This window comes from Watersipora subatra, chromosome 7 (assembly GCF_963576615.1).
Source record: "Watersipora subatra chromosome 7, tzWatSuba1.1, whole genome shotgun sequence".
Lineage (NCBI taxonomy): Eukaryota > Metazoa > Bryozoa > Gymnolaemata > Cheilostomatida > Watersiporidae > Watersipora > Watersipora subatra.
In genome coordinates this window covers 39,281,815-39,295,892 of record NC_088714.1, presented here as the reverse complement: position 1 = coordinate 39,295,892, position 14,078 = coordinate 39,281,815, and the positions used below count along the sequence as shown (strand labels likewise).

The 14,078-nt window shown below is 37.8% G+C and overlaps 2 protein-coding genes across 2 annotated transcripts; both read right to left on the bottom strand.

Annotated features, from left to right (window-relative positions):
- Window positions 1-49: 49 nt before the first annotated feature.
- Window positions 50-12,136, bottom strand: LOC137399900 (uncharacterized). The gene is made up of 8 exons (XM_068086160.1): window positions 12,062-12,136; window positions 9,594-9,858; window positions 8,983-9,108; window positions 6,564-6,731; window positions 4,679-4,808; window positions 3,629-3,779; window positions 3,165-3,318; window positions 50-1,294 (listed from the first exon to the last, which is right to left on the bottom strand). Exons 1-8 carry the CDS (start codon window positions 12,083-12,085, stop codon window positions 318-320), a joined length of 1,995 nt encoding a protein of 664 aa, XP_067942261.1. The 5' UTR covers window positions 12,086-12,136; the 3' UTR covers window positions 50-317.
- Window positions 12,137-13,012: 876 nt separating this feature from the next.
- Window positions 13,013-13,660, bottom strand: LOC137400745 (ribosome-binding protein 1-like). The gene has a single exon (XM_068087081.1). The coding sequence runs from the start codon at window positions 13,658-13,660 to the stop codon at window positions 13,013-13,015; it is 648 nt and encodes a 215-aa protein (XP_067943182.1).
- Between the last annotated feature and the right edge of the window lie 418 nt (window positions 13,661-14,078).

Below are 14,078 nucleotides of genomic sequence, written 5' to 3'. Positions count from 1 at the left end.
ATGCCACTATATGAAAAGGGTTGAAAACTAGAGCACCATGGCGTTCAAATAACAGCTTTACGGTATATGTATTTTAGCTTTTTATGAGCAACCAATAATTTCTGCATATAAATACTATAATAAATATAAAACATAAGTAGATTATCTGTACAGGTCATTTGGGAAGAGACAAAGGACACCATCATATGGTTAGGAATGAGCATCAACTGCTATAACCATGATCATATTGCCACGCGAGTGACTTATTTGTTAATACTTGTGCCATTTCTCAAGATGACAACGAGTTGCTGAATTTTTTGGAGCTAGGAAGTCATAATTCAGTGACCGCTGCGACTTGTTCGAGAGCGTAATCTTTGTCGAGCATTTTGAAGGCGATCTCGCATGCCAGCATTAAAACTTTCATTTTCAAATTGATATCCTATCCTAGAATCAGCTGTATTCCCATTGGCCATGGTGCTAACTGGTGCAGGCGGAGCCAAAGATGATGCCTGTAACAACTGTTTTGTGGTTGACATTGAGCCCGAGTTGGCGATACTCAAATCAGACTTTTCGTTCAATGTAGTTAGACTAGTGAGAGTAGCATTTGAATGGTCAGTGATGTTTTGTGCAACAGTTGTTAGTGGAACAATACTAGTAACATCGATGTTCGTAGGGATATTGGAAAGCAAACTTTCCAATGTTCTTGTAGTGGTTAGATGGGAAAATGAACTCGGCAGATTATTGTTAGAAACATCATTGCCAGAGGGGTGAGTAGACATCATTGAGATCTCTACTGCTACTGCACTGTTTGTACTTATACCGACATCTGTTCTGTTATGTTCTGCTACAGGACTAGCACCATTGTTCATTATTGGAGTTATCGCTCTAGCAGAACTAGCTGATGGTTGTGTGGATAAATCCGAACTCGCTGACATCAAGGAAGATGCTATTATGTTGCTAGTTGTGGTGACAATTGAGGCAGAAACAGATGAGGTGTTGACCGACATCTTGGGAGGGCTGCTAGCCTCCACTGTGAAGGTATCAGTAGATGGTATTGTGGTACGCGTTGGTGTGGTGGTGGTACCTGTATCTGTAGCTGGTGCTGAAGCTCCTGTAGTAGTAGATGGTGTAGTGGTAACTTTAGGAGAATTACCTGGTGTAGAGGTGACTCTAGGAGTAGTACCTGGTGTAGAGGTGACTCTAGGAGTAGTACCTGGTGTAGAGGTGACTCTAGGAGAAGTAGCTGGTGTAGTGGTAACTCTAGAAGAAGTAGCTGGTGTAGTGGTAGCTGCTACAGTCGTGCTTTCCGATGCATCTACAGAATACGACATGATATCAATAAAGAACACAGAATTCCAACAGAGAGCAACGCTTAGCTAGAGTCTATGATGCTAAGTTGACAATTGGCTGACCTCAATAACCTATGTGTAAGTCATATCAAATGACGAGGTAATCAAACCCTCTTATAAAGACAAGATTGACTGTGGCTATCCTATAGGAGAGACTATTGGTATTTGTTTCCATTACTAAAAGTCATGTCTAACATGCGTTGAACAGTACTTTGTTTTTTTAAATTTCAGAACAGGGCTAGAAAAAATCTATAAAATAAATTACTAGGAAAATATGAAGATGAATTTATGTCATACTTCAGTGTACATGTCAAAGACACTGACCATGTCTACATGTCAAGGACACTAACCATGTGTACATGTCAAGGACACTAATAATGTGTACATGTCAAGGACACTGATCATGTGTACATGTCAAGGACACTGATCATGTGTACATGTCAAGGAAACTAATCATGTGTACATGTCAAGGACACTGATCATGTGTACATGTCAAGGAAACTAATCATGTGTACATGTCAAGAACGCTGATCATGTGTGCATTTCAAGGACACTGATCATGTGTAACATATTCAAAAGTGCAAAAGCTTTCATGTTTTGATGTGTTGTTTCTTTGAAAAACTTAGATAAGTACCAAACTACATTGACGTTTCACTAAGCAAGGACACATAGGCCTACTGCATCCAGTGGATAGGTTCAATAGGTCAAAGCCTATCAGTGCAGAATGTCTCCAACAGAGGTCATCACACCACAATAGTGAGTGAGAGCTCCTATTGCTTGAGGAAGGAAACCTTGCCGGCCTCAAGCTAATGCTAGAACTCCAGCTTTTTCAGCATAGACAGAAAACTACATCTACTCTTACAGTTCCTGCACATTACTGCCGCTTGGTAGTCAGACTACAAAGTTGTCTTGCTCTGGCAGCCACGCACATCTCGATTGGTTAAAGTTGGAGAGAGGGAGCAAGATAGCTGTCCTGGAAGTCTGCACCTTCTCAAGACACACTACACAACTGCGCTAGAATACAGTGGAACCTCGGTTCTCGAACCTAATCCGTGCCAGAAGGTTGTTCGAAAAACGTTGTTCGAGATCCGAAACAGTCATTCCCATTAGAATTAATGTATGTAAATTATAATTTGTTCCAAGCCAAGAAAACAACTTCTGTAAAGTACTTTTTTAACATTTTACACCATAAACTGTACTGTATACTGCATACTATAAATAAAAACGGATAGATATAGATCGGGTTTATTGTTAATAAAATATTTTTTTATCAATGATTAGGGAAACAGAAAACCAAAAGTCAATATTTCGCATGTTTGCTCTTAAAACATCGAAAACATTCTATGTTAAGATGCAATACCAAAAATTGCGGAAATTGATAACGAAACAGCAAAAAATACAACAGATCAGTTACATCAAAAATCGTGTAAAAAAGGAAATGTAAACAGCGATGGCACGGTTACTTCACATCTTGGAAAGAGAATCTTTCTCCAAAACTATTTTGGGTAACCCGATTAGAGGAGTTGTCACCCTAGCAAGTTTCTTCTGTAGAGGAGACGTCGTCCCAGATGGTTCCTTCCTTTTTGTAAAAAATTTATGAAGCCTAATTTGCTTCTCCCTTTGTTAATGAATGTTTCTATGCTGTTTTCGGAGCTGTTTCGAACCTTTAAGTCTAATGCGCATGCTCCGGTATGATCGAGAACCGAATTTATGTTCGAGCTCCGAGAAGAACAAATGTCAATTTTTTTTGGTCGAAAATTGAATTGATCGAGAACCGGCGCGTTCGAGAACCGAGGTTCCACTGTACTGCTATAACTGTGTTGCATGATCACTCACTTCTATTTGCAAATATGTCTCCATTATAGGTGTCATCAAATGTATCCCACTCTACATCCTTTAACTTGCCAAAGTTACCATTGTTCAGCATAACAGTGAAAGCTGTACCAAAGTGACGCAACCAGTAATCGTTGTCTCCTGCCATTCTTTCCACCTTCAAGCAACAACACGCATTGCATTATAAACAACTGAAGCTATCAGTTCTTCAATTGGAGCATTTGAGTGATGAGTTGACAAAATAAGAAAGGTTGCTTCAATTTTGCTAGTGATAGAGAACTACCAAGACAGACATAAGTACATTTTTCTGCGGGAAGCAGGTTTTAGCACTGCCCGATTCATGTTAGGCATGCTGCTTAAACGCTGTCTATAGAACACAGGTTTAAAATACTTTCTATATTACATAAGAAACAAATAAAATTCTGTTTGTTATCCGCCCCTGCAGCGAATATGAAATAGCAACTTACCGAAGCAAATGTTTCACTCTTAACACAGCTCTCTATAGGGTTATTGTTGCAGTCTCTAAAGTTGGTGCCGACATCAAAAGCCATGAAGAAGTCACTGTCCAACATAAGATTATTTCCTGTAGTGCCATGAGACCAAGTGTTGCTTGCTGATCTGAAAGTTCAAAAGAGAAGATCTCGTACAACTAAGGATTGAGATTACCGTGCAATACGATACGATCTGGTTAAAACAGGCGGAGACAACCACTAGAGCACAAAAGTATCGCTTATGGTATAGGCAATAAGGCAAAGGTGGGATGATAAGTGTTAGTGATAAAGTATGCGATTGAATAAACTGGTACTGTTCAACTTATCTAGCAGCTGCATGCTGCCTGCTTGGTGACATTGTTGAAGCGTTGTTGTGTTGTCTCCAGCTACACTGATTCTCTACTTTTAGAAATCTAAGTCTAAAGAATGATGTTTGCGCTACTGAGTAGATTTGATCAAAAGAAGGAACCTAATGACAACAAACTGTTCAGTAATCCCTTCAATTAGTAACAACAGAAATATTCCATATATGGTTGAGGGAGAACTTGTTGCCTAACTACCTTTGTGCTTTCATCGTGATTGAATTCAGATTTAAAAACACTACTGCTACCTCAACCACCAAAATCATGCCAATTAATTGTAACAGGAGGGAGTTAGAGTCGATCCATAGTTTAGTGTAAAGCTTTTTCTGGTCTTTCTTTGGATTGATCGATGTAGGAATCTCAGAATTTCAACTCCGTGGAGCGCGTTGAGTCACTCGGAGGACAGAGTACGCCACTTGTACATCTCATAACCTGGTGAGATGGCATACAGTCACACCAATTACCACTGCCAAACCTACGCCTCTGTTACTAACTGCTGAGGAATTTGAACTGATCAGTCATGCAATCCATCATTCTTCGCATGACACCGATTCCAATTATAGCTCTCTAGAGGTCAACTTGTTATTAACCTCAGCAGGCAAAGCAAGGCGTAAAAGGAGAATTGCGAATGAAGGAGTTATTTTAAGAATATGCAAAAACCTACCCTTGACGCACGCCTTTCCGCCATTGGAGAGAAGAATCTATCATGTCCTTGTAATACTGGTTATCAAATCGTGTTTCATTTTTTACCCAAGTAGCTCCAGTTCCATGGTTCTTGCCTAAGGTATGAGCGCCTGGAAAAAGGAACAAGACCAGCCGTACTATTATTTGAAGTTCTGTTCGATTGCCACTTGATGTCTCTGTTCTCTAGTAGAATTTTCATTCAAATCAAGTCAGGCTAGAATATGATAACTGTAGACTATAGTAACTATAGACTATGATAACTGTAGACTATGTTAACTGTATACCCAGTTAATTCGAGACTATGTTAACTGGAGACTATGGTAACTGTAGACTATGGTAACTGTAGACTATGTTAACTGTAGACTATGGTGACTGTATGCAATGGTAACTGTAGACTATGGTGACTGTATACTATGATAACTGTAGACTGTAGACTGTTGACTGTATACTATGTTAACTGTAAACTATGTTAACTGGAAACTGTGGTAACTGTAGACTATGTTAACTGTAGACGATGGTGTCTGTAGACTATGGTAACTGTATACTGGGGTAACTCTCGACAATGGTAACTCTAGACTATGTTAGCTCTCAACTATGGTAACTGTAGATTATGGTAACGGTATACTGTGGTAGCTCTTGACAATGGTAACTCTAGACTATGTTACCTCTCAACTATGGTAACTGTAGATTATGGTAACTGTATACTGTGGTAACTCGCGACAATGGTAACTCTAGACTATGTTAGCTCTCAACTATGGTAACTTTAGACTATGTTAACTGTAGACTATGGTAACTGTAGACTATGTTAACTGGAGACTGTGGTAACTGTATATTATGTTAACTGTAAACTATGTTATCTGTAAACTAGGATAACATTACAGGATTACGCTAAGGATACTTGATAAGAATTACACTGTATACTGTGGTAACTTTGACAATGGTAACTCTACACTACGTTAGCTGTCAACTATGGTAACTGTAGACTATGGTAACTGTAGATTGTAATAACTGTAGACAAAGGTAACTCTAGACTATGTTAGCTGTAGACTATGGTAACTGTAGACTATGGTAACTGTAGACTATGGTAACTGTAGACAATGGTAACTGTAGACTTTTGTAACTGTAGACTATGGTAGATAGCATATAGTTGGTGTTGATAAAAATTGTTTCAACATCATAAGCTGACAAAGAAGCGCATCACAAAGGAAATGAGTCAGATACATCGTAGAAGAGATAATCTCACTGGGATCAAGATTTCTAGTACTGACAGACACGGTAAAAACAAGCCTTTTTCTGCATTGTAAAAGCTATAATTTAGCTTGATGGGGTTACTAACAAGCTAATCCAAAAAGCAAAAAATTTTAACTTTACGCTGACGCGTGGCAAATAATTTAGAGAAATAATAATTATACAAGATTTTGTCATCATGCGTGATAAAAGGGTTGAATGACAAAAAATCTCTTTGAAGCAGTTTAACAACATTTAAAATCTCAAAGTAACAGAAGTACGTCTAGCCCATAGACCTATTAACCTACGATATTAAGTATAGTTAATATGTTAATGGTCTAGCCTTGAAAACTCAAGGTAATAGAAGGGTGTCTAGCCTTAAAAACTCAAGGCAACAAAAGGGTGTCTAGCCTTGAAAACTCAAGGTAACAGAAGGGTATCTAGCCTTAAAAACTCAAGGTAACAGAAGGGTGTCTAGCCTTAAAAACTCAAGGTAGCAGAAGGGTGTCTAGCCTTAAAAACTCAAGGTAACAGAAGGGTATCTAGTCTTAAAACTCAAGGTAACAGAAGGGTGTCTAGCCTTAAAAACTCAAGGTAGCAGAAGGGTATCTAGCCATTCTGCTAGAATGCTGACTTACCCATAAGTGCTGTTATTTCTAGCAGATTCATTCTAAATGTGCGTCTGATCGTATCTCGAGGGTCATTGTTTGGACCAGGAAATTGACGGAAGAGAAGGGACTCATTGAGACAATCTCTGCGACCCCATTTAAATGTCATCGGTGGTATGCATATTCTGCCTGTACAAGCTAGAAATGAAGCAAACTTGTGATTAAACATAACTGTCTTATGTTTTACTCATTCTTTAATGCCTCTGGGAGCGACTGCGTTTAACACAGTTTGACATACCTCATCCTAAACAATTTAGAGGTGTTTCACAGCAACTAGCAGCTTACGATAACCGCACTTTGTTATCAGCAATAATTCATCTATCAGGATATGGCTTACCAGTTAGGTAGGCAAATCATGAAGCGTGAAAACAAAGTCAATGCTAGCGTTTAATCTTAGAAGAATGGGAGAAGGATGAGTCAAGATGTGATACCTGATGAGGTAGACCTATGTGGGTGGTCTTTGAACAGGTACCTACATAGTTATTTAGACCTCTCTGGGTGGTCTTTGAACAGGTACCTAGTTATTTAGACCTCTCCGGGTGGTATTTGAACAGGTACATAGTTATGTAGACCTCAATGGTTGGTCTCTGAATTGGTACATATTCATTTTTTGTTCACGCTTCCCTTGTTGTTGGAGCGCTTACAACAAATACAGTCAAATCCTAACTTTATACCCTTTTAGAATATTAAGCTTACATACTAAAGTAAGCTGATATTGTCTCAAACTATAAATTATCTTCTAAAGTAGGGAGGCCAAAACTTTCTAAAACATTACAGTTTTGTAAGTATAAGTAATTAGCGGAAAATTCGCCAATAAAACATGAAAGTGATAAAATATATAAATTATCATATTTCTATCACTCACTCGACCACCTGATCTGTGCATTGTTGAGTCCGCCCTTCTGTTCGTGTGTCTCCTAAGTAAAGTAACTATTAAAACTTTTTTTTTGTTACTACTGTATTAATTTAGTTTTTACTTAAAAGATCAGTTTTTGCATTTTATTTTTTGTATAGACTTTATAACGAATTTGTTTCAAGTATTTTGCAATTAAATATTTTTTATCACTCTCAAGCTCTGAAGCGAATTAAGCTATATACAGGGTATTCTTCTATGAATATATATTTGGGCATACGGTGGCTTGGATTTATGAAGCCATTTATAAAGCCACTATTGTAACGAGTTAACTTTATTATAGGTTGAGGCGCGTCTGTAAAACCACAGATAGGATTAGAGTATTTACAAAGGGCAGAGCAACACTTATTCTCACCTCCTACATTACAGAAGTTCAATATTCCACTTTCATATTAAAAATACATGCACACGCTTGTACGCTTTAAGGGCCAGTACTCCTATAGTTTCTTTGTTATAGTTTTTAATATAGCACCCATAGGTGAGTTAGCTAGCAAAGCACTCAGTCTATATCTCTTTCAAATCACTTTCTATATCAGCATTTCAGTCATACAGCCCAGTTGCGTCTAATGCCTGTTAGTTACCTTAATAAAGAATGAAGGATTAGACCAAGGTCACTGCTGCCGCTATCGCTGCAGCCGCTATCAGACAGCCAGGAAAGCGCGTAGCTTTATTCATATGTAGCTACATGTAGGTGATACAAAGATCACCATTTCCTGAGTGTAAGTTCTTATAGGAAATAGAATTGCCCAATCTTACTGCCGTTAAAGATAGAGCTGTCAGATTCAATGCTAGCACTATACCATGATTATTATCCTGAGTTATCTACCCTTGCTATATTGTACGTTGTAAACTAAACCAGCGGCAACTAGGCTAGGTACAAAAATAAGAGAAAATTAATAACGGTTTGCATATTCTTAAGACACACCCTCTCATGGGGAGCCTCTCTAGTAAGACCAAAATTAAAAACCTTTCATTAGTTGAAGGCGTCTCAAGGGCATGCTATTCTGCATTCATAGGCAAAGCGTACAATCGATGAACACGTACTGAGACTATGACCAGCAAGCGTTTGAGGGCGCTGATGATAATCAGGATATACCACTCAAAGTGATGACAGGATGAGAGAGGCCATCATTTGTTGTTAACTGATTAGCTTTGGTGAGAAGAATAAGAAGGAAGTGAGAAGGGAAGACCGTACGCAAATCGATGTTTCTCTGGCACCTTGCAATGAAAGTGCCTTCTCCAGCTGACTCCCAATTTTCAGATCAGGAAGTCAATTAATGGGATTCCAACTTTTTCGAGTAACCATCAAATACATGTATCGCGATAGCAAAGCGAGACAACTACTCACAACCAACCAGTTCTATAGATATATAGAAACAATTGACTCACGATCATCCAGTTATATAGACTTACTCGTGCTTGTATATAGTTATACAAGCACAAGTTAGTCACAGCAAGTTAAGCTAGGAAACTTACGGGTGAGAGCTGCTGCATACTCAACAGCCGTGAGACCAGCGAGGGCGTACCAGTCAGCTCTAGACATCTTTGGAAAGATAAACTCTCGGTACATAAGGTCGAGTGGCTCTTTATAAAAACTCAATCCTGCAGTAGAAATAAAACATGTCAAGATGTACTATTATGAATTACTTGAGCCCTTCCGTATCCATATGAGCGAATAAGGATATTTTAATGATGTATGTGTTTGTATTCACTTATACACTTTCGCAAGCTCCTCAATCAATACCAGTCGTTATGACTAACCTAACTTAACAATTAACATTGACCCTTAACATTGACCCTTGACTATTAACCTGTAGTCCCTAACCAGAGATTATTCTGCCTATTTAAGAGACACTACACAGCCTTGTTACAAATGTTTAAAGCTGGCATGGCATGTGCATTTATACCCACTCCTGTAATTACATGCCCGACATTTCTAAAAAAAAATTGAGTGGCATTGACAAAAATTTTATCTTGTTAAAAATGTGCTCGGTTCACTCGAAAACAACTTCTGACTTATTGGATTGACAAAGACTTGACTTAAATCACAAGCGTTCACACTTTTGTTATTTTCAACGCTCATGTACCTGCGTTGGATGGATTGCGGAGGTTAAGGCAGCCATCACACCCTCCTACACAGTCGTGGAATGCGAGTCTAATGAAACCAGCATTAAACGTCTTCGTATTATTTTCTGTGCGGTTGTTGATAAGCCACCTAAGCAATGACTGCGCCCTCAACATCTCAGATCTCTTTAGTGGTTCAAATTGTTGACTGGGAGTTGTTTGCCCAATTGCCAAGCAACACCATGACAGTAAAATGACGGCCACTAGTATAAGCTCAGCCAGTAGAATCTAAATAAGTAATAGAGAGGAGACATGAACATTGGTATATGACATAGAATATGCATAAAACATAGAATATGCATAAAACATAGAATATGCACAAAACACAGAATATGCATAGAAACATAGAATATGCATAGAAACATAAAATACGCATAGAAACATAGAATATGCATTGAAACATAGAATATGTTTAGAATCATAGAATATGCATAGAAACATAGAACATGCATAGAAACATAGAATATGCATAAAAACATAGAATATGCATACATGTAGAAACGTAGAATATGCATTGAAATATAGAATATGCAAAGAAGTACAGAATATTCATAGAAACATAAAATATGCATAGAAATATAGAATATGCATAGAAATATAGAATATGCATACATGTAGAAACGTAGAATATGCATTGAAATATAGAATATGCATAGAAGTACAGAATATTCATAGAAACATAAAATATGCATAGAAATATAAAATATGCATAGAAACATAGAATATGCATAGAAACATAAAATATGCATAGAAACATAGAATATGCATTGAAACATAGAATATGTTTAGAATCATAGAATATGCATAGAAACATAGAACATGCATAGAAACATAGAATATGCATAAAAACGTAGAATATGCATAGAAACGTAGAATATGCATAAAAACGTAGAATATGCATAAAAACGTAGAATATGCATAGAAACGTAGAATATGCATAAAAATATAGAATATGTCTAAATATTTCTTGCAGGACATTCATTTGTTCTCCAAAAGAATAGGAAATAATATTAGACATCTTTCGACAGTTTCGATTGATCAGAAGCCTAATGTAAGTTAATACATTAAATCTTTTTGTCAAATTGTTACATGGTTAATTTGTTAATATATGCCAGGTATGTTTCATGGCCTTGGGTTGGCCATGAAACCTTGTTAAGATATATCAGGTATGTGAAACACAGGCTGACAATGTTAACTTGTTAAAATATGTCAGGTATGTTGGACCCAGGCTGACAATGTTAATTTGTTAAAATATGCCAGGTATGTTTCATGGCCTTGGGCTGGCCATGAAACCTTGTTAAGATATATCAAGTATGTGAAACACAGGCTGACAATGTTAACTTATTAACATATGTCAGGTATGTGGGACTCAGGCTGGCAATGTTAACTTGCTAGCAAATGTCAGGTATGTGAGACGCAGGCTGACAATGTTAACTTGTTAACATATGTCAGGTATGTGGGACCCAGGTTGGCAATGTTAACTTGTTAACAAATGTCAGGTATGTGAGACCCAGGCTGGCAATGTTAACTTGTTAACAAATGTCAGGTATGTGAGACCCAGGCTGGCAATGTTAATTTGTTAACATATGTCAGGTATGTGGGACCCAGGCTGGCAATGTTAACTTGTTAACAAATGTCAGGTATGTGAGACCCAGGCTGACAATGTTAACTTGTTAACATATGTCAGGTATGTGGGACCCAGGCTGGCAATGTTAACTTGTTAACATATGTCAGGTATGTGAGACCCAGGCTGGCAATGTTAACTTGTTAACAAATGTCAGGTATGTGAGACCCTGGCTGGCAATGTTAACTTGTTAACATATGTCAGGTATGTGATACCCTGGCTGGCAATGTTAACTTGTTAACAAATGTCAGGTATGTGAGACCCTGGCTGGCAATGTTAACTTGTTAACATATGTCAGGTATGTGAGACCCTGGCTGGCAATGTTAACTTGTTAACATATGTCAGGTATGTGAGACCCTGGCTGGCAGTGTTTTATTCATTAAAGATATATGTGCATAGATACTGTGCATAGATTTGTATTGAAAACACTAAACAAACAAACAGATTTTTAAATGCATAGTTTAATTTAAATATTTCATAAAATAATTATCTAGATTAAGGGATGACACAAAATTTATGCAAGGAAAGGTATGGTGTTTTAGAAGCTTGTATAAAATGGTTTAGTGTTCACTTGATGTAGTTCTCCACAAAGATTCTCCACAAGTTCTCACACAAATAACAGTGTTGTTGTCACCACATACAGTTGGTATATTATACAACAGAACTAGAACATAAGTTGACTACTCCTAACATGGTGGCTGGTTACAATGCAAAACACACTAGATAAAGGCTACCATAATTTAAGAGTTTTATGAACGTTTACGAATAAACTCGAATTGGAAGACCCCTCTCTCTCTCGGTACTCACCCTGCTAGATTTCATGAAGTACATTTTCAAGTAATCAAATTGAAGATACCGTTTATAAAACCTTTTCTGACAATATCTCCCTCATTTATGCACTAGCAATGCTCATACTGCAGTTAAATCAATTTCGTAAATTTCTGTTGCCATAGTTACTCAGCGGTTCAATAATGCGTGACAATGAATTCCACATTTTAGATTAGAGTTAGAGAATTACATGGAAAAGTGATCTGATACTTGTGTACACCTTTTAGCTAATTAGTCTAAAATCTCAGCCATCATGAATTAGTCTTGGTAGGTGCGAGTGTCACGAACCCTTCTGCGTTATAGCCGTGATTAAGGAAAATATTTTCAAAATTTTGAGCTTTTGAGACATAATCGCATAAAATTCAATGATAGGTCTAGCGAGTGATGAAGTAATTCATCACCGGACTACGTCAAAGACATTTCATTGTTTATTAGTCGAGAGATATTTGTGTCAGTTACGCGGTTGCCATCTTATCTGCTTGCACAGGAAGTAACAGTCATTGTTTTCGCAATGAGAATGCTAGCTAGAAATGATGGGAGAGTCAGGTTTCATATAATCATGATGTAAGAGATAGACCTGAATTTCAGACATCAATTATAGATCTGTTGACATCAATTATAGATCTGTTGCTGATCAATAGATCAATTATTAATCAAACCCATCAGGTCGGTTATTAAAACAGACCAAAAGCATCTGGACAAACAAACGTTTCTTAAGTGAAAGATTAGACTGACTTTCAGTGAGCCGGAATAATGAATAAAGTTGAATGTGAATTAATAAATTACAAAGCAAAGTTTTGTCAAAAAAGTGGTACATCTACTGATACATTATATTAATACCGGAATAAGACTAGATCAAAAAGGCAAATTTTACAATCTTTGCTATGATCTTTACTATAATAGGAGCCGTGTCCATCTTGCAGGTTGAAGCTATGGTTGCAGGTGGAGCAAAGAGACTGTATCATACAGGATTTCTGTTCGTTCCCTCAAACAGTTTGAGAGCCCATCCCATCTTTTGATTTCAAACTCATTCCCATCCCATCTCTTGAGTTCAAACTCATTCCCATCCCATCTCTTGAGTTCAAACTCATTCCCATCCCATCTCTTGAGTTCAAACTCAATTCCATCCCATCTTTTGAGTTCAAACTCATTCCCATCCCATATTTTGAGTTCAAACTCATTCCCATCCCATCTCTTGAGTTCAAACTCATTCCCATCCCATCTCTTGAGTTCAAACTCATTCCCATCCCATCTCTTGAGTTCAAACTCAATTCCCATCCCATCTCTTGAGTTCAAACTCATTCCCATCCCATCTCTTGAGTTCAAACTCATTCCCATCCCATCTCTTGAGTTCAAACTCATTCCCATCCCATCTCTTGAGTTCAAACTCAATTCCATCCCATCTTTTGAGTTCAAACTCATTCCCATCCCATCTTTTGAGTTCAAACTCATTCCCATCCCATCTCTTGAGTTCAAACTCATTCCCATCCCATCTCTTGAGTTCAAACTCATTCCCATCCCATCTCTTGAGTTCAAACTCATTCCCATCCCATCTCTTGAGTTCAAACTCATTCCCATCCCATCTCTTGAGTTCAAACTCAATTCCCATCCCATCTCTTGAGTTCAAACTCAATCCCATCCCATCTCTTGAGTTCAAACTCATTCCCATCCCATCTCTTGAGTTCAAACTCATTCCCATCCCATCTCTTGAGTTCAAACTCAATTCCATCCCAACTTTTGAGTTCAAACTCATTCCCATCCCATCTTTTGAGTTCAAACTCATTCCCATCCCATCTCTTGAGTTCAAACTCATTCCCATCCCATCTCTTGAGTTCAAACTCATTCCCATCCCATCTCTTGAGTTCAAACTCATTCCCATCCCATCTCTTGAGTTCAAACTCATTCCCATCCGATCTCTTGAGTTCAAACTCAATTCCATCCCATCTTTTGAGTTCAAACTCATTCCCATCCCATCTCTTGAGTTTAAACTCATTTA

What these genes read in the sequence shown, in the direction of transcription:
- LOC137399900 (XM_068086160.1), bottom strand. Translation starts at nt 12,085, where the DNA reads ATGTACTTCATGAAATCTAGCAGG. An exon ending in AGAAATAACAGCACTTATGG is followed by an intron (nt 4,809 to 6,563) that starts GTAAGTCAGCAT and finishes TCCTTTTTCCAG; the next exon opens with GCGCTCATACCTTAGGCAAG. An exon ending in CGGAAAGGCGTGCGTCAAGG is followed by an intron (nt 3,780 to 4,678) that starts GTAGGTTTTTGC and finishes TTGAACTTTCAG; the next exon opens with ATCAGCAAGCAACACTTGGT.
- LOC137400745 (XM_068087081.1), bottom strand. Translation starts at nt 13,660, where the DNA reads ATGGGAATGAGTTTGAACTCAAGAGATGGGATGGGAATGAGTTTGAAC.